General features: G+C 43.1%; 8 protein-coding genes across 8 annotated transcripts; 2 read left to right on the top strand and 6 right to left on the bottom strand.

Annotated features, from left to right (window-relative positions):
• Window positions 1-796: 796 nt before the first annotated feature.
• On the bottom strand, window positions 797-1,427 carry EAF01_011481 (uncharacterized protein; the record flags this gene model as incomplete). Its single annotated transcript, XM_038919739.1, has 2 exons — window positions 797-1,367; window positions 1,417-1,427. The coding sequence occupies 2 exons, from the start codon at window positions 1,425-1,427 to the stop codon at window positions 797-799; spliced, it is 582 nt and encodes a 193-aa protein (XP_038764672.1).
• A 1,199-nt stretch (window positions 1,428-2,626) lies between these two features.
• EAF01_011482 (uncharacterized protein) lies at window positions 2,627-3,316 on the bottom strand (the record flags this gene model as incomplete). Its single annotated transcript, XM_038919740.1, has 1 exon — window positions 2,627-3,316. One exon carries the CDS (start codon window positions 3,314-3,316, stop codon window positions 2,627-2,629), a length of 690 nt encoding a protein of 229 aa, XP_038764673.1.
• Window positions 3,317-4,586: 1,270 nt separating this feature from the next.
• On the bottom strand, window positions 4,587-5,994 carry EAF01_011483 (uncharacterized protein; the record flags this gene model as incomplete). Its single annotated transcript, XM_038919741.1, has 3 exons — window positions 4,587-4,761; window positions 4,822-5,435; window positions 5,497-5,994. 3 exons carry the CDS (start codon window positions 5,992-5,994, stop codon window positions 4,587-4,589), a joined length of 1,287 nt encoding a protein of 428 aa, XP_038764674.1.
• A 642-nt stretch (window positions 5,995-6,636) lies between these two features.
• On the top strand, window positions 6,637-8,258 carry EAF01_011484 (uncharacterized protein). Its single transcript, XM_038919742.1, has 4 exons — window positions 6,637-6,898; window positions 7,014-7,084; window positions 7,139-7,586; window positions 7,652-8,258. Exons 1-4 carry the CDS (start codon window positions 6,688-6,690, stop codon window positions 8,074-8,076), a joined length of 1,155 nt encoding a protein of 384 aa, XP_038764675.1. The 5' UTR covers window positions 6,637-6,687; the 3' UTR covers window positions 8,077-8,258.
• Window positions 8,259-11,472: 3,214 nt separating this feature from the next.
• Window positions 11,473-12,873, bottom strand: EAF01_011485 (uncharacterized protein; the record flags this gene model as incomplete). The annotated part of the gene is made up of 1 exon (XM_038919743.1): window positions 11,473-12,873. The coding sequence occupies one exon, from the start codon at window positions 12,871-12,873 to the stop codon at window positions 11,473-11,475; it is 1,401 nt and encodes a 466-aa protein (XP_038764676.1).
• Window positions 12,874-13,965: 1,092 nt separating this feature from the next.
• Window positions 13,966-15,573, top strand: EAF01_011486 (uncharacterized protein; the record flags this gene model as incomplete). The annotated part of the gene is made up of 1 exon (XM_038919744.1): window positions 13,966-15,573. The coding sequence occupies one exon, from the start codon at window positions 13,966-13,968 to the stop codon at window positions 15,571-15,573; it is 1,608 nt and encodes a 535-aa protein (XP_038764677.1).
• A 443-nt stretch (window positions 15,574-16,016) lies between these two features.
• Window positions 16,017-16,320, bottom strand: EAF01_011487 (uncharacterized protein; the record flags this gene model as incomplete). The annotated part of the gene is made up of 2 exons (XM_038919745.1): window positions 16,017-16,131; window positions 16,205-16,320. 2 exons carry the CDS (start codon window positions 16,318-16,320, stop codon window positions 16,017-16,019), a joined length of 231 nt encoding a protein of 76 aa, XP_038764678.1.
• Window positions 16,321-16,443: 123 nt separating this feature from the next.
• EAF01_011488 (uncharacterized protein) lies at window positions 16,444-17,920 on the bottom strand (the record flags this gene model as incomplete). Its single annotated transcript, XM_038919746.1, has 6 exons — window positions 16,444-16,561; window positions 16,625-17,142; window positions 17,203-17,562; window positions 17,626-17,657; window positions 17,714-17,808; window positions 17,862-17,920. The coding sequence occupies 6 exons, from the start codon at window positions 17,918-17,920 to the stop codon at window positions 16,444-16,446; spliced, it is 1,182 nt and encodes a 393-aa protein (XP_038764679.1).
• Window positions 17,921-18,955: the final 1,035 nt, after the last annotated feature.

Consider the following 18,955-nt stretch of genomic DNA (forward strand, 5'->3'; position numbering starts at 1 on the left):
TTGAAGAAACTCGCAAATTGAGTTGCATGATTTTCATCATTGTGAAGAGAAAAATAACCAGCGAAAAGCGTATTTATGGTATTCTATCTCGATGCATCTAAGTTTAGGTTCGTTGAAAAGAGGATTGATTTTATACTTGATGAGCGAAGGGATGAGCGTCTTAGACCCATGATGTTTTAAATGGACATCTTGATTCTTTGATTATTAGACTGCAAGCTTCTCAACTACCGGCTTTGAAATAGGTGCTCATTGCGCCGGCCAGTTATTGTCAACTCATGTCTAGTAGAACTACAGGTTTTGTATATATTAGACTCAAGTTGCCGCGCTTAAGACGTTATCTTCCTGTTCTACTCTTCAAGTGAACATGGCATCAGAGGTAACTTCTACAATGCTCCTTAGTTAGAAATTCTGGTAAAGTGGGCTGGAATGATCAAACTATCAAATGATACACAAATTACTTTCCAACATTGAAACATGGTGATGGTGTTTAGTGACCAAAATAATGAATCATCAAGTCATGAAGCCTACCCAGAGTCTAATCTTCACATTAATCCTTTAATTTGCATACTATAACGCAGCTCAGGGCATGGCAGACGATCACGGGATCGTTACTTAGACGCGGCACTCAAATAAACATCACAGAACTGAGTCCCCACACTCGAGACAACATACGCAAGGAAGTAATTCTCATAAAAAAGCGCGACACCAGCTAAATTAGAGAACATCTCCTCCGTACCTACTATCCACCCACCACAAATCAAAACATCCCATGTTAAATCAAACAATCCAGCATTCTTCACCAACTAATGTCCTGCCTTCTATGCTCCAAAACCTTGTCACTTCTACTGTAAATCTTTCCACAGCCGGGTCTGGGACACTGATGAGCGTGACGTCCTACTCCGTGAACAGATGCCATGTGGCGTGGAAGATCAGATCGACGAGAGAAAGTACGTGGACAGAGCGTATAGGTAGTACGTTGGGGGCCTTGTTGTCCCGATGGAAGAACGGGCTGTTGAATTGGTACTTGGGCAGGTACATAGGAATTATTGTCTAGATTAATGAAGGGTGGTGGGTATATGGCCGGGCTAAGCATAACGGCCGGTTGATTGGGGGCGATGGCATCGGTATAATCAACGCTTGGGAATCCGTTGAAGAAATCCAGTTCAACATCATTCATGTTCATGCCTGTGAAGTATCCATTCTCAGCAGATTCTTCGACTGGAAAATTAGCGATGAAGGATCCTGGAACCGAAAAGTTGGGACGGTCGGTATTAGGGTACAATGTAGCCGCACTGTTCCAAAACCCGAATTGGGTATCCGGTCCCGTGACTTCTAAGACGGGATAGATTTCATGTTCGAAATGTCCACTGAAGATCGGTGCGGGTTGAATGCCATCAAATCGATCTCGACGCGTACATGCGCAACATCCGTTGGCCGCCGACTATAAAATTTAATTGAAAAAAAAACTCACCCAATCAGCCCGTTCTCAAAACCCATGCCAGGGTAAGGAAACAGTAACAGGCTAATATTTAGGGAAGTTCCTTGTTAGTCGATTGGCTCTGAAGCCATCTCTGATTGTCTCGTGGCGTGCAGCTTGCATGACGGCGATACACTAAAGGCGTTGATTAACCGAGTGTTACTGTAAGCAAATAGCAAGGCTATCGAGGCTGTCCAATGAAGCTCGAAACTGGGTAGGGGATAAGTCCGAACTATATAATTCTTCATTGCGCTGCGAAAAATGTTGTGTTGGCACTGCGTACTCGCCCTTGGCTTCGCCTTCCATGGTAGTATTATCAGGCTGAGGGCGCTGACCCTCATGTCACTGCAAAGCAGTCACTACGAAAGATTCATGCATTTTAAGTGGTTCTGATGCTTGGGTGAAAATGTATTTACATTTTTTTCAGGTTTCTGCATAAGGGTTACCGTCCAATCTGAGTGTTTATAGAAAACGGAAAATTATGAGGAATGAGAAAACAGTAAGAGGTACAGTAAATCCATGTGCTTTTGCTACTTTTCAAATACTGAGTATATAAGTAATCGCTGTATGAATGTAAAAGCAGTTACCAAGAGAGCAGAGGGAAGAAAAGCGTATGAAATATTGGCGATAAAATTGATGGACAACTCTCTTTTGGTAGCAAGGCTAGGGTGAGAACTTGACGTAATCACGTGTGGTAGGTGAATGAGATTTAGTAAAGAGTGTTTAGTACGAAAGGACCTACCTCTCAGAACTTTTGGCGTTGGAGCACTTCTGTTATTTGAGGGGGGGAATTACAAGATGTGCGGGGTGTCTAGACAATATTGAAAGGTGGAGAGGAATGCCGAGTACATTTAAAAGCTTTGACAGGGAAATGTTATATAAAGAGAACGGTGGAAGATTCATATAAGTTATGAAGGCAATATTGTAACAAACGGTCGTTACAAAACTATAGATTTAGTGGACTTTCACCTAACCTTAAGTTTAGTTGTAAGGATGATTAAAGAAGACACATAGAATATTATTGAAAGGATGGCTCAGATGCTAACATTGTCATGAATTTGTGTCATAGAGCTGATCATATCTAGCTCAAAGCAATCCATTGTCAAAGCCCTGCAGTGGTCCATCTACGCAGAATCGCCGTTCTGTTCCTTACTGGACCAACAACTCAACATCTCTGCTTCCCTTCTTCTGCTCCCATAACTCCCAAAACTTAGTGGCAATATGCTTTGGGTTATTGACTGGCTCTTGTTCGCTGACTGGACCTCCAATCGTCACTAGAGCAACATGCACCTCACCCTTCGTCTGCTCAATCAACAGTTTAACCAAATTTGCCTGTGCAGCCTTTGCCATACTGAGCGAGAATACAGGTGCAAAAGGCTGATAAATAATAGGCGAACTGGTGACAAAAAGCGAAGGATGAGACTCCGGCTTCTCCTTTGCTAATGCTTGCAAACCTGGAAGCAACACTTTTGCAGTTGTGTACAATCCCAAGTTTGGAATTTTGAAGTCCTCAACAATGTCGGCTTCGCTGTACTCGCCGAAATTTCCGTAGCTGACGCGGGCCGCATTGTAGACTACTACTTCTGGGGACCCGACTTCTTTGACGGCAGTCTGCAGAGCGAATGTTAGACCGGGGGTATCGATCACATCAGCTGTGTAGGTGTGGATCTTAGCTGATGGAGTTGCGGCGGCAATAAAGTCGCGGGATGCAGAGAGGGTGGATTCAGAACGTGCAAAGAGTGCAATGTGTGCAAAAGTGTGGGTCGCGAAAAGGCGGGGGATGTGAGACCCGATCATGGGGCCAGTACCGACAATGAAAAGAGGTCCTGGGAAAGACATGATGGTGTTTCTTGTTGATTTGAAGAATATTTGTTTGTGTTTGGGATACAGAAATGGAGGAACTCGATTTTAAAGTGGTAGAAATAGGTATACTGTGCCGTACGCTTATGTGGAGGTTCTGCTTGTGAGAAGGTATATTACCATATACATATATTTTAATCGAACCTGCAGGCCCCACAACGGGACGGCCGTAGATGCACTAATTAGACCTTATTTATGTAAGGATTCATTCTATGGTCACTCACAGCCAAGAGCTGCAAGCACCCCATAGTTCTGGGATTGAGGTATGATCATAGCGTTGGACGTACGGGTATCTTGGTAGTATTCGTCAGGACCTAACTAGTTGCCACGATGTGATGGTGAGATTCATATATCCTTGTCCTTGACGAACAAAGCATATACCGCAGAGTAGCAACAGAGTCACGGCGTCACGGAGTTGAAGGGATTCTGGCTGCTTTTGACGCCAAGGTAAGGGAGGAATGGGGTATGAGCTGCATGAGCTGCATGAGCCTATGGTGTTGTGTTATCATTGTAGGATCTGTCGTCATCCATGGCATGATCTGGTGATTGAGATTTATCGCCGATATTGCAATTAATGTGATGAGAGACAAAGAGGTTCTTAGGTATCCTAGAATAGTCTCCCTCCTATCCAAAAACACAGAGTACCTAGTTGGAACAATTCTGACACTATTGTGGCAAGTGCTTGTCAAGGATTGTAGAATAGCGATGTTGGATCGTTCACATACCCGAAATAAGCATGTATTCTGGCATTATGAAGAGGAGTGCCCAGGGGTAAGATCATTCACGACTGAAATATAAGTCAGCGACGGTGATGAGCGCAGATAATTCCGCAATCTATACAAATCGAGGTGAAAAAGGTTGTATTGCAGTCGGTAGTGGAATCATTTTATGGTAAGTTAACCTTTATTACTGTATCGTCTTATGTAAGCATTTAAGCTTCTCCGCAATTGAACCGTTTCGGGGGATGACTGCATTAAGGTTAGTGCCAACTGGAAGTGTGGTTGGATAGAAAAAATGATATCCCGAGGCGTGCAAGCACAGTTTTCTCTCAACGGTATGATTTTGGCCATTGTGCACTGTGGGCATCACATAGTACTGTATGACAATGAAAAGACACTTGTTGCTTCTTGTCTACGTCTATCTAAATCATGGTATTTTTACATTGGCATATAGATTGCAAAACTCGGTATAAAGTTACATGCAATTGCATTTCCCTCACGAAGTAACCAGTATATCAAACTCGGGTTTACTAATTCACGCCTTTGGATGGACCAAAGGAAGAAGCCCAAGGATCATACGAGTCTGATGCCATCAGTTCTTGCATATGTCGTCGACGAATACCTACATTGCCACCGTCAAAAATTGGTAAGACAATGGCTGTGTTCAATAGAGCTGCGAAGGGCTGCTCGGTACTATATGCAGTTCTATAATGGATATTTAGTGACCTTCATACTTTGTGGAGAATGGTGGAATAGAGAACTCACATTCCAACAGCATTGATGGCCTCTGTAACTGCTTTGACGCTCTCTTCCGAGCAATAAATCTTCGCAGCTAATGCCAATTCACGTCTGGCATTATAATCACCTGGTCCATTCTCAAGAGTATGAGCTGCCTTCCATGTCAAAGCTCTGGAAGCTTCTGCCTTCATTTTGATGCCGCTTAGGAGATCTGCGAAAGCTTGTCTTGATAACAGATTTGCTGCCCCTCTACGATTATCGGCTTTGGCAAATGCTAGAGCTGCCTCGAAAGCAGCTCTCATAACACTAACACTCATCGCCCCGACCAAAACAGCAGAACAATCGAATGCTCCAGATACCACAGGAACACCTTGACCTGGTGGACATAGGACGTTCTTGGTAGGAACTCTTAAGTTGGTATATTTGATATGTGGGCCAGAGCAAGCAGGGTGTCCGGCAGTTGGTACATGTTTGAGTGTTTTGAATGCGCCCTTTTCATTACGTTCAATATCGGCTCTGCTTACGAGCAGTATCATGATTGCGTCGGCGGGGTCATCTGAAGTAACACTTGGATCACGGCAGACTACACATTGAAGGTCTGCACCTTCAAAGTCCCAGCCTGCACAATTGGTAGCCCACATCTATTTGCCAAATTAGTTTCAGTTCTAGATGCGGCATCATCTTTCTTAAAGTTTTTCTTGCCTTTTCTCCATTAAGTACCCATTCATCACCCTTAAGTGTGGCCGTTGTGTTGAGCCCCGGAGCACCCTTCTCCAGAAAGTTTGCAACTCCTCCTGGTTCGGAGAAAACCAAACTTGCTAATGGTGCCCCTTTGCTATTCAAAAATGGTTCCAGAAGTTCTTTATGCTCTTCTTTTCCAGCCAAATTCAATGGTGTCAACCCCAATCCAGTTGCAAATATTGTCAAAGATGCGGAGGGGTCAACAGCATACATCTCTTCAACTAAGATAGTTGCTTCAGTTAAGCTGCCACCTGTTCCTCCAATATGAGGTCCTATCAAGCCTTTGATCATGCCCCCAGTTGTTGCATCAGCATAAAACGGCTTTAATGATTGAAATTGTTGCTCGTCTTTCTCCGCGGAGTAAACCTTCTTGATTTCCTTTAGAGGGCCAGCAGCGAATGTAGCTGCATGTTTTCGGATGCCATCCTCAGATGCAGAGAGTTGAAAGTCAATAGGCATATTGTAAAGTTTTTTGAACGAATGGTTTTTGTGAAAAATGCTGTCGGAAAGTTTGCAGAAGAAAAGTATCTGAAACTCTTTGTTCGTTTGTCTGTTTGCAAGTTATTTGTAGAAAATCGGAATTGGGAGTTGTTGAAATACAAAAATAATTCGAACTTTATGAGGGGTAGTATTCCAAAATAAGACTACGGCTGATGTAAAGTGCGGAATTCTCAAATCGGCGTGATCGATTATATGCATATACCCGAGTTCGTTGGAAGGATGTTGGTGACAGGGTTTATCATATTATCGCTGACATTCTGACAGGCCATTTTTGACATGCCTCTTGGCCGATGGTTTTACAGGCATTGCCAATTTGTCAAGCACTGCATGCCACGATCCTATTGTAATACAAGTATCCTGCATTTGAATCTCAATATGTTTTTCATCACCTCAACGGGCAAGATCACAACTCTGTTGGGGATTCACATAGGTAGGATTACCGACATGTATAATTTGTTTTGAGAATGATAGTTGTTGACCCTTCTTCATCATATCTACTGTGCCATTGCCGTGCAGCCCCTGACGTTAAGTATTGGGTTCGCTCGCTTTTTTTCTCTGCGCAGAAGCTGCATATATCTCCTCGGAATAGCAACCAACTGTTTGTTTATTACTCGACTCCTTTATTTACATTTCTAACCCAGTCGACTCGCGATGTCAGCTACGGACCCCAATCTACCGCATGATTCCAAGGTAGATCAGATACTGGGAGTATGTTCTGCTATGTTGGTGATTACTACAGTAGTGGTAGCAGCAAGAATCTGGACCCGCTTGAAGCTTGCTAAAGGTGGACTTGGATCCGATGACTGGTGCATAATTGTTGCTTGGGTTTTGGCTATAGCTTTTGATCTTGATCCAATAAATCGTGAGTTCTTTCTGAAAAGATATACAATGATCTGCTGTTTGCTGTCGAAGTCATGCCATTGCCCTTGGGATAAAGCAAATGTCAAACTCATGGCTGTCACTGACCAGTTTCACAGAAGTAAAATTTGGGTTGGGTCAACACATATATGATTTGCCTGAAAATACAAATTTCAGTGCATCTCTAGAGGTGAATTCAGAAAACTCAGCTATGAATATCCCATCATGTTAACACAAATCCAAGCTTTATTGTTTTGGTGAAATCATCTATTTCATCTGTGTGGCCGTCACAAAAATAGCTATTCTCATTCTATATCTTCGTCTAGCCACTTCCAAAGTCCTTCGAAGCCTCATCTGGGGTGTAATGGCTTTTGTGGCCCTTACATCTTTATCCTGCGTTGTTGCGACTATTTTTCAATGTACGCCGATTTCTAAGGCTTGGGAGCAACCTGTTACGGATAAGGGAAGTTGTATCCAGATCAATGCTTTGTTCTATGCCAATGCCGGCTTGGATATCTTTCAGGACTTGGTTATATACATTTTGCCAATGAGAATGTTGTATTCGATTCAGATACCGAGGAGACAGAAATATGTACTTATGATTGTCTTTGCGGTGGGAGGATTCGTGGTTGTCACGGGCATGATTAGACTTTACTATTTGCAAGGTGCTCAAGCATCGCAGGATCCTTCTTGTGAGTACTTTTCCTATTGATATCAGCAATTCTTTCAGGAGGTTTGTTGTCTAACAGTCATCTAGATGACAATGTAGGTGGTGCCGTCTGGTCCTCCATCGAATGCAACATAGGTGTAGTGTGTGCCTCTCTCCCACATTTCAAACCTCTTTTCGATCGATTCTTTCCTTCATTAATGGGTCGATCCGCCGGCGCCTCAAATCACAATGGTCACTCGGGGCCAGAATTAAGGAAAAATCATGTGAAACAAAATAATGAATATGAGTTGGAAAATGGAGGCGTGAAGAAGAAAATGTGGAAAGATACCTATGAGGGGAAGTATAGGAAAGATTTGGTCAATAAGATCGAGGGAGGTGATACGATATACTGGGGGAATGATAGCGAAGAAAGTTTGAGGGGAGTGACGCCGCCAGAGACGGAGGGTAATAATGGAGGGGGAATCTACAAAAGCACGAGGATTGTGGTTAGTAGGTTGCCGGCTGAGAGGTGAGTTGAATTGAGGGACGGAAGGCGATGTTTGGTATGCAATGAAGGGTTTTTGGAATGGTATATCACGGGTTGGCATGGAAAGGCGTTGGATTTAATGATGGTATTACATATGGACTTGAACTTTAGGTTCAGAAATTCTACAAATAATAGATAGACTCTATGAGGACTTATGCTTCGCGGCTTTGAAATTTTGTAAATTATCTAGATATATATTTTGTACATTGTATTATTAGTTAAACATACTTGAAACCTCTTTTTTTCTTGCGAGTATTTTCTCAGCATACCCCTCCATCTCTATCACCTCACAATCATGCGACGTATTTCCCACATCCCATTTTCCATCCATCTCACTCCCAAATTCCATCTATCTTCCCCCTAACGTTACAGCCGCGGTTGAGAATAAGTAGATACTCACGTCAGACAAAACCAAAGCAAACCAAACCAAACAGAATAGTCCTAGTCAAGTCCCAGGATCGGGTATTAAAAATTCGCCTTCTAGAACTCCTCGGAGTTTAACGTTTCATTCACATCCAAATCAGATCTAAATTTACGCGAAAGGTATTATGTCTTTCCTTTTTTAAGAACCTGGGAATTCTGCAGGGGATATCTATGATGCATATGGATATACATGCAGGGTTAGTAGGGTGTAAAGATCCCGATGTGTGGGTATTGGTGAGGTAGTGTGGTGATCTGATTTCTTTATTGGGGAATGGGGGAATGGGGGAAGCTAATTTGTTGAAGGGGGGTGGTACTTTGAGGTTTCGTGGGTGGTGGATTATAGAATTGGATATGTAAATGGATGTTGCTTTCGTGAGGGAAATACAAAAGATAGGAAAGAAAGGCAGGTATCGATCTATCTATACTTACTCACTAGGTATTTTACGATGTACGTATTCATCTATTGAGTTTTGAAAGGAATCAAATACTAGGTAGGTAGGTAACTGGGTAGGTATGTATCCAAAGATCGAATTCGCCCATCCATCTATCTTCCTTCTAGATCATCCATTTCCCCATACCAACCAACTATCTACCCTCCCCACACAATCAGCACCATCCTATGCCATCCAGGCCATCACCACATCACATGCTACCCTACCAGTTATTCATTACCTTAACCTTACCTTAGCTAGCACCTACTAGGTGGTATTCCTCTATCTCGGGGTACTCCAGACGAGCATCCCCATCGCCATCCCATCGCATCTCAGACCACTCAACATTACCATTCTCGTAAATCTCCAGCTCGGATATCCAATATCCAACATCTGTCTCTCCAAAGTCACACCCTACTTCGAAGGATTCCCATCCACTACTCAATAAAAAAATCCCTCTCCCCCCTTAAGAAACAATACCACCGTAGCACACATCTCTCGCACCAAATATAATTCTAAACTCTAAAATTCCAATACCAGACCACACTATACCATACCACGACACGACACGACATGATAGAAATCAAGCTTAAATCTTTATATCTTAAATTGCCGTGCCCAAAAGGTGCATGCATATACGACATTTCAGTAGCGAGGCGGTATTACCGTAAAGAGGAAGAGGAAGAGGCGTAAATTATCGGCACATGTTTTTGTTTCGGAGCGGGATGCATCTATAGATGTGGCGTTTATATATGAACTGTGAACGCGGTGGGAACGGGAGGGAATCCATGTATGAGTGTGGCACAGTGGCACAGTGGAGGGAAGAAAAAGAAGAATGAAAGAGGAATAGATTGTATGTTACTTGCGAGGGGAGAGTTTCGTGTACTGGATTAATCTTTTTTCTTTGTGAATCATGGACACGTACATATGCATTCTCTTGATCTTATTTACTACTAATCCTCGTTTATGCGGAAATCTCTAAGAAAGTTTGAGACATACCTAGAAAATCATATCTGATACAGATTACTACCTAGTTGTCACAGAGTCCATATTACCCCCCCCCCCCCCCCCCCTTCTCCTCTCAATCTATCTTTCCACTGCTATATCATACAAGTTCATACTAACCACCAGTTACACCACCGAATTAAAATATATAAATCCAATTAATCCCCTCTTTTAACTTAGATTTTAAATATTGAAAGATATCATCTCATCTAAATCGCTTCTCGCATATATTCATATATACCATTTTGCATTAGTAGTTTTTCGGGGCGTTGATTGTATGAATCAGTACAAGTTAAGCTTTTTCTAGGTAGATGAACTTTGGTTCATTTGTGATTTTTGGAAGGATATGTTATGATATAATGAATGGATGATGGGTGGATGGATCGTCGTTGTGGTAGTGGTAGTAGTACATTGTCTATCACCAACCAATATTGCATCTCCACCACCACCACCACCTCTACCACTCAACAAATGATGAATCTCTCTTCCCGCCATCATGAATACCATCACTACTAATCTCGCACCTCGATGCTCACATCTCGCACAACTCAATCTACTCACAACCACCTAATAAGTAGATATATATCAAACACTCACTCGATAAACTATGTACCTCTATCCTCCGTACCAAAAGCAAAAAATGAAGGAATTCAACTAACCCCATGAGATTCTATGTAGTACAGACTAACATTGAAATCTCAATACAAACTGGAGATACGCATTCCTGATAAGTAACAAGCTGCTGTGATTTTGAATCTTATAGATAATGTATTGTATGAATGGATATTGAAATCCAGAAAACAGATATACTTAGTACTGCTCCGAACTGCAGCGAAGTAAACCGAAGCGAAGAAAAAGCAAAGCTAGGAAAGTAACTCTGTCTCTCCTAGAAATCCTATGCAAAAACAAACACAAGCACAAATTCGACTCTCGAGCTCCCAGTTCCAGAATCCAGAACCTAAACCCATCAATCCACAAACCTACCTCCCCACCTACCCACCTGCTTCCAATATCCCCTAAGAAAAACTTAACCTCAACCAAAAATCTCATGCGTAAACACGATCTGGAATTTGACAAACTGTTCGTGCATGTATATATCTATTGGTAGAATCTAAGATTTATATGTAGAAAGACAACGCTGATATCGAAAATGGGCTTGTGAACGGACTTCTTGGGGGGTGAAGATACTGTAGGAATATCAAGAATCAAATTGTTCCTTAGGCTTCGAGTCACTGGACTCGGGGATCTGAGAATTTCATCCTTTTGATGCTCAGTTGACCAATGTTATTCTAAAAATCTGGATTCATTCACCCCTGGCGACTAGAAATCAATTAGCCTCTTTTGTAAAAAAAAAAAAAAAAAAACACACCAGTACTACTTTCCCTTCAGCTTACTCAATTGCCATGAGATGAGTACAATAGCTGTCACCTACAACATGACAAATTACTTGCAGAATCACTAACAAAAGACCAACATAACGGGGGGTAAAGTTAAGACATTCATAGCATTAAGGATATCTATTTCTATTTCTCATCACCTTCAGCTGCCAAAGCATCGATTCTCGAGGCCCTCAAACTACCCGATTTCCCTTTTGTAGAAGATCTCAATGATCTGGTACTTGCGGAATCAGCATCGCCTGAGAGTGGTGTGACCGGTCTCTCACTATCTAGAGATGAGAGACTGGTGAAGCTACTTTCCCTAACTAATGGCGATGGAACATCAGGAGTAGAGGATCTGGAACCTCCAGTTCCCATTCTGGGAGAAGAAGGTGCCAGTTTCTGTCCAGTGGTTGGAACAGGAAGAGTCTTCTTTCTCCTACGTTCAGAGGCAGTAGATGCGCTGCTGGCTTTCCTTGTTTGACTACTGCCGGGTCTTTCATCGGCTTCCGCAGTAGGTGTTGCGCTTCGAGATGAGTTACGAGAATGAGAATGTGATCGTACGCTTGCACTCCTATCACGTTTCGCTGCAGTACTTTGTCGATGAGGTCGATGATGAATCTTCTCAACATCCGTCGCATGGCCTGAACTCCATCCCCGATATCCGGTCCACCATAACCATCCACCTTGTTGCTTTGCTAGTTTCCTTTCCCGGTCCTTCAATTTCTGTCGTAATATTTTTCGCCGCTCGTTTTCCTTTTCCCAGTATTCCGTACGATATATATCCCAATTCTCTCTAAAATTAGGAGAGAAAGGTTTGGGAAGCAATAAAAGCTTCACGTAATCTCCACCAGGGGCCAAGTCTTCTTCATAACGTTTCGTATCATCATCTTCATGTATATTCCGTAGCGCATGATGCCCTCCGTTCTTCGTAGCCTTCTCCGATTCTTTCAATAACGATTGATCCACAAAACGATATGAGCTTCCACCGCTGCTTCCCGAGAACAAGCCGTACGAAAATAGAAATGATAATGCCGACAGTAATTCCTTCCACCACGATTGCTTGATAACCACCAGCTTACAATTAAATCCTCTGAGCCCTCTGTTCGTAATACCCACAAATCTCCGCGGCCATCGAATCCCTCGCTCCCACTGTCCAGTTCCCCAGATTAACAGTGCGGTCACTATACCGCCCATGAAACACATTTTCTCCGTCATTTCCACGACCCAGTATACAGATCCGCCTACACCACTACCATCTTCTCTCGGTGCTAGGAACAAGGCATATCCAAACCATATAATCCATAGCCCCAACAAACTCAAAAAGAACGCATGTTGCCGCCTTCGTGTGCGAAGTTGTAGCCACTGCGCGCGAAGTGAAGCTTCGAGGATTAGAAGATTAAGGTAGATCTGCGGAGGAGAGGAGGGAAGGGATGCGAGAGGATCGGTAATGGAAGGTTCGGACGGTGTAACGCCAGTAGTTGGGATAGGAGGAATATGGGCTCCTGGCGACGGAGCGCCTTTGACTATCTGGTCGAGATTAGACATCGCGATGGATGAACGTCTGTAGTATTTGAAGCTATGGCACTATCATCATGCTCTCCTCGTAGCTATGTGGAACTGTGGAATTGGAGGCTTGTGCGCAACGAGTGGAAAATGTTGGGAAATAGGAAGTTATATTGAAGGACGAAAAATGAAATGCGCTGTGTTTGGTAAACAAAGTCCAATATCAGCTACCAATAGAATAAATTTGGAGTTGTGGAGCAATATGGGGTGGCATAGTTCACCGATAGGTACTGATGTTGGGTTGAGGTTCAATATTCTAGAAGCTCGGCAATCCAGTGATATGTACTGGAGTGTCTCTCTTTTGGATACTGTCATGCAAGCAGCTGACACCGTCATCGGGTGTAGATGGAGGATGTTTTTCCTACTCGACAATTATATCTTGTCTTTCTTAAATCCATCGACAGCCGGTAAACATGTATAATAAATATAATAAATATAATAAATATTTCCCAAACCACTCAATATTATATAGTCGACGCAATCCAAGTATATTTTCCCAATAGGGTCCAATCGGAAAGAAGCAAATGCGAATAGAGGTTCTATGGAACTTCGGCTTGTGGTTGCTCCGATCACCGAGTTTGGCTGATCGCATTCGCATTCGCAATATAAGGATGACGACCTTAAGAACTTACCTAACAAATCGAAGATACATCAAATAAGCCCTTAAATACCCCCCTCGATTGATTGAATGATTGAATGATTTCTACTGCTTGCTACTGCTTGCTACCTTCCAAGGTTTCCCTAGAGTACCTACATCCAGTATACTTAATCCTCACAGTATCCTCTATTCCATCCAAGTCCTTACCCCTACAAATCATAAGCCGGCTGGACATTTAAAGTGGCGTTCACCGGCCGTACCTATTCCAAAGTCCTTAACTCCGCCGACAGTGGAACTAACATTACTCTCTTTATAAGTAATTGAGAGGTGCAAGACTTGCCTCTCAATCATTCAAATTGTATCAACCAAATCTCATATCGCTATTATTGCGGTCAGGACCATCAGACACATTCGGTAGTCGAAAGTCTGCTCTCCCATATCTGAAACGACTTTCCAATCTTACCACCTACACTACAATGGCTACCTCGGACACTGAGGCTTCTCGAAGCCAACAATCTCCACTCGCTTCACGCCGCGAGAACTCCAAGGAAAATGCCCCAGGAAGAGGCTTTTTTCCTTTAGGTTATAAGCCAGCATTCAGTCAGTGGTGGGCAAGCGTCTCACCAGCTGTCGCAGAACATACTGTATTGTCCTTCGTTCCATATCTACAAAAGCCACCTACGCATACTCAGACTGGCTCTGCCCCAGTCTCAGCTGGCACATCAACAATATCAGTAAACGATGATCCGAATGCTGTATCTGCACCCGTACGAACGAATTCTATAAACGATCCTCATGGCCCGAGACAATGGCATTCGAATCTTGTAAAATTGAGTGGGAAGAACAGGGCATTGAATGAGTTTTCCGTGGAAAGAGTGGGAGAACAAGTCGAAGATACATTAGTAATGCTACATGGCTACGGTGCAGGTCTCGGATTCTTCTACAAAAACTTTGAAGGGTTAAGTCGAGTGCCAGGCTGGAAAATATACGCTTTAGATATGCTAGGAATGGGACGAAGCACCCGGCCACCCTTCAAAATAAGCGCCAAGGATCAAGCTGGCAAAATTGCAGAGACAGAAAGTTGGTTTATCGATGCGCTGGAAGAATGGCGCGTTCTAAAGAAACTCGACAAATTCACACTTCTAGGCCACAGTATGGGTGGTTACATGGCTGTTGCATATGCACTCAAATATCCTGGGCATCTCAACAAATTGATACTCGCCTCACCAGTGGGAATTCCTGAAGATCCCTACGCTACCTCAGCAGCCATGCCCGAGCCCGAAGAATCTACTCTCGAAAGCGAATTTACACAAGATCAAGAAGCAGATATCGTCTCTTCATCTTCCTCTTCCAATCCAAGCAGACGCACCACTGGTGACAACAACAATTTCGGAAACATGCGCAACAAACGCGAAAACAACAAATCCAAATCCGAACCTGCCAAGCGACCCCTCCCCTTCTGGCTCACCTACCTTTGGGACGCAAACGTATCCCCCTTTTCACTCGTCCGCTGGGCCGGCCCGTTCGGACCCCGTCTCGTCTCCGGCTGGACATCCCGCCGCTTTTCCCATCTCCCCAATAACGAAAACGAAGCACTACACATGTACGCCTACTCCCTTTTCCGCCAACGCGGATCCGGCGAATACGCACTCCCCTATATCCTCGCCCCAGGGGCCTTCGCTCGCTCCCCACTCATCCGCCGCATCCACGGTGTAGGCCGTCAACCAATTGTTCCCTCTTCCACTTCCTCCTCACCCCTCACCCAAAAAGAACACGGCTACCCCATCCTCCTCATGTACGGCGACAACGACTGGATGGATGTAGCCGGTGGCTACGCCGCCGAACAAGCCTGCAAAGAGGAGCGCGAAAAAATTCTCGCTACCGCATCGAAAGAGGAAAAAGAACTTGAAAACGGGAGCGCAAAAGTCGTCGTTATTCAAAAAGCAGGCCATCATTTGTATTTAGATGGATGGGAAGAATTTAATGAATTCATGAGAGGTGAGATGAAGGAGACGACGGTGGATAATCGGAAGATGAAGAGTGTTTTAGAGAAGTTGGGGGTAGAGGTTGAGGAGAGATCGTAGGGCGTGTGTTGTTTTTAATAGATAGAAGGGAAGTGGATCTTTGGATCTTTGGATGGGATTGAGTTGGGTTCAGAGGGGATATGATGCGGTATCATATCAGATATGGTATCTAATACAGTTGGAGCTTTAGTTTTAATTTTGAAGGTCAAGGAATACAGGATTGTGTGTGGGAATGGAGTTTTGGGGACAGACTGATTACTCTAGATTTACATGGAGAATGGCGAGTAGAGCGAGCAGAGCGAGCAGGGTGTTTTGTTTTTTTTTGATTCTCTTCTTTCTTTTTTATATCCATACTTGTAAAACTACAATACATCCACCCAACCACCAAGCAGCAGACGTATTCATGGAAGATATAGATCCATACATTTAGACCAATTCAAATGAGATTGAATGCACAGTATTACACTTTACACCATAGTATAATTTTGCGAAGACCCTCACATTCAAAATCCCATACTATCAATATCACTATCACTATCACTATCACTATCACTATCACTATCACTATCACTATCACTATCACTATCACTATCACTATCACTATCACTATCACTATCACTATCAATATCATTATCAATATCAATATCAATATCAATATCAATATCAATAATCACCCAAATTATATACACACATAAAATATCCAACACCATTGCTCGCTAGAACCTGCATCTTCCAAAAGCGGCCTGGGTATATAATATAACCTCCACACATGCGCGCCTGACCTGACCTGATCAGTCCGATTCCCATGATTACGCTCGTGATTACATCGCTATATCATCATTACATTTTACATTATCCCTGCTTCGTCGTTCTTTCGTTTGTGCGTTTGTTTCTTCGTTTGTTTCTTCGTTGGTTGGTTGGTTTACTCATTCAAAATTTGGTACCGTTAACATATGGAAGGAGATTTTGTGTGCCTAGCGTGCGACCCTCTGGTGATGGGTAGGTATAGTTAGTACGGAATGATGATTGGGGAGTTTCTTTCTTTTTCCTTTTTGGGGGAGTAAGAGAAACGGAAAGAAAGCAATAGTAGCAGGAATACATACTAACAAACCAAACGATCAAACTCGGCAATTTGAAGTTCCCAGACCGACCCGTAGCTTTACTTCGACCTAGAGCAACCGCAATCATAGGGGCGCCATCTGTTTTATACGCTACTGGATTTTTCGATCTCAGTACTAGATCGAGATTTTTGGCTAGAGCGTGGGCCTGTTTATCGGCGTAGACGAATTGGCTCGGTTGCGCATCGATAATGTCACCTGCGGCCCAGACATCTTCTGCACTGTGGACGCGGAGATGTTGATCTACTTTGACGAAGTTTTGTCCGTCGAGTAGGTCTTTGGGGATGTATTCGCTGTTGGGGATTGTGCCCAGCGTGGGTAGATAGAGGTCGCAAACGAGTTTTCCGCCGTTAGATAATGAAAGTTCGGTTTGAGTAGTGGGGAGAATTTTCGTTGAATTGATTCTAGTTCGAAGCCTTACGTTGACGTTCATTTTTTCTAGTTCTTTCTGTGCTCCTGAGGCTATGGGGCTGGTAACTGCGCCTTTTAGAATTTCATCGCTTGATGTGATCTATTTTTCGGTTAGTATATCATCATTCTGGAGACTAAAACTATACGCGACAGTACGTACTAATATGATATCCTTGGTTTTTCCAAATTCGAATCCTAACTCTCCGACCGTTTCCACACCCGTAGGTCCTGCACCTCCCACTACAATAGTCTTCGCATTTGCAACCTTTTCTCGAAATTTATGAAGTAATTCTTTAGTCTGTTCATATCCAGAAGGAGCTCCTTTCCAAGGCACTTCGCCTATGGTGTGGCTACCGGTAGCAATAACCAACGAATCGTATGATTGAATCGAGTCGGGACCCGCAGTAGTTCTTATTGTGACTGTTTTAGCGACCGGATCCATACTCGTAGCGGTCCCTAAGAGAAACTCGAAGGATTCGCTTGGATATTTGGAAAAGCCAGGCGCAATCTCTGCGAACATCTGGATATAGTGTTAATTACGCAGCTAGAAATTGGGAAAATTTAACACCAAGAATTGGCGTACCTTGTCATCTCCAAACTGCCCTGGAACAATTGCTATTGCCGTCTGTGAGAATAAGATCGAAAGCACGAATAGATATATTGCCACAAACCTCGTACTGAAGCCATATTCCAATATAGATGTGTGGTTGGCGAGACTAAAACTATCTTGAGTTCAGGAACCGCCGATAGAGTCGTTTTCAAAAGCCTATATAGCATTAGTTACACTCTTCATCGCATCACATAGGCAAATATACTGACTTATGCGCAATTGTCAGCCCAACATAAGAAGCACCGAGAATCAGAACAGTTTTCGACATTTTTCTGCTTTTGATCAGTATTCTTTTGAAAAATGAGGTTCTGATCTTTGGTTGTCTTTTGAAACATTGAAGAAATGAAAGATCGTGAATAGTTATAAGAAAATGTGTGAGTAGTAGAGATGAGATAGGAAGTATCAGTGCTGAAACAATAGTTTGATGTCAAAGAATGAGTGTAGCAAAAAGTAATAACCGTTAGTCCTTGTGCGTGGAACATTCTGATATTAATAGCAATGATATTTTGTCTACCTAATACCTATCAGTAGAGCCGCGCCACGAATGGTTCGTCGGTGTGATATTGAAATTACATGAAATCCTAAAGGCTAGATAGTCAAAAATATAGAGGGTCGAAGAAGGGAAGGCGGAAAGGAAAGGTCCACATGAGCGAAAGTTTGTTGTGATATTTATGAAGATGTTTAGGACCTTGGAGCAGAGAAGTCTACTAAGAATGATTTAACCCGAGACCCTGTAATATAACAATTGGTCTGAGAAGATCTACGTCCCTGCACGGACGAGATCCCCAAAGATTTCCTTTGGAGCTCCGTGCGATAGATTCATCTCGATTAAGCCATCTCGTTTCGGACGAAAAGTCTTATGCCAGCCAATGAAAGTGGTGGATCTAGATCAAAACACGTAAATTGCTTGATTTAAAAATGGTCCAAACATTGCGGTTGACTTAGATGTCACCAATTCCACGGGGAAAACATGTGGAAGATAATGCAGGACACGATAGGAGCAAGCTTATTGTCCACTCGATATCACACGGTGTGTGGAAAAGTGCTATATTCTCGAAATCATATGCAGGAGAGAAGAGGGAATACATGCTAGGTAGCCTCCTTTTTCCACTCTCAGTCCACCTCAGGCGAAAGACCCGTGGCAATACATAAGCTCTCCTTGTCAATAGATTAATGATCAATAAATAAAAGTATCAATTGACAGGGACCTCATCTTCAATCGCAAGAGAAACAAATCCGACATCCCAGTGGGAATATGTCATAATGATATTGGTGCCCATATCAGCTTCCTAACCCAATTACT

Source organism: Botrytis porri (assembly GCF_014898465.1).
Source record: "Botrytis porri strain MUCL 3234 chromosome Unknown BPOR_022, whole genome shotgun sequence".
Classification (NCBI taxonomy): Eukaryota; Fungi; Ascomycota; class Leotiomycetes; order Helotiales; family Sclerotiniaceae; genus Botrytis; species Botrytis porri.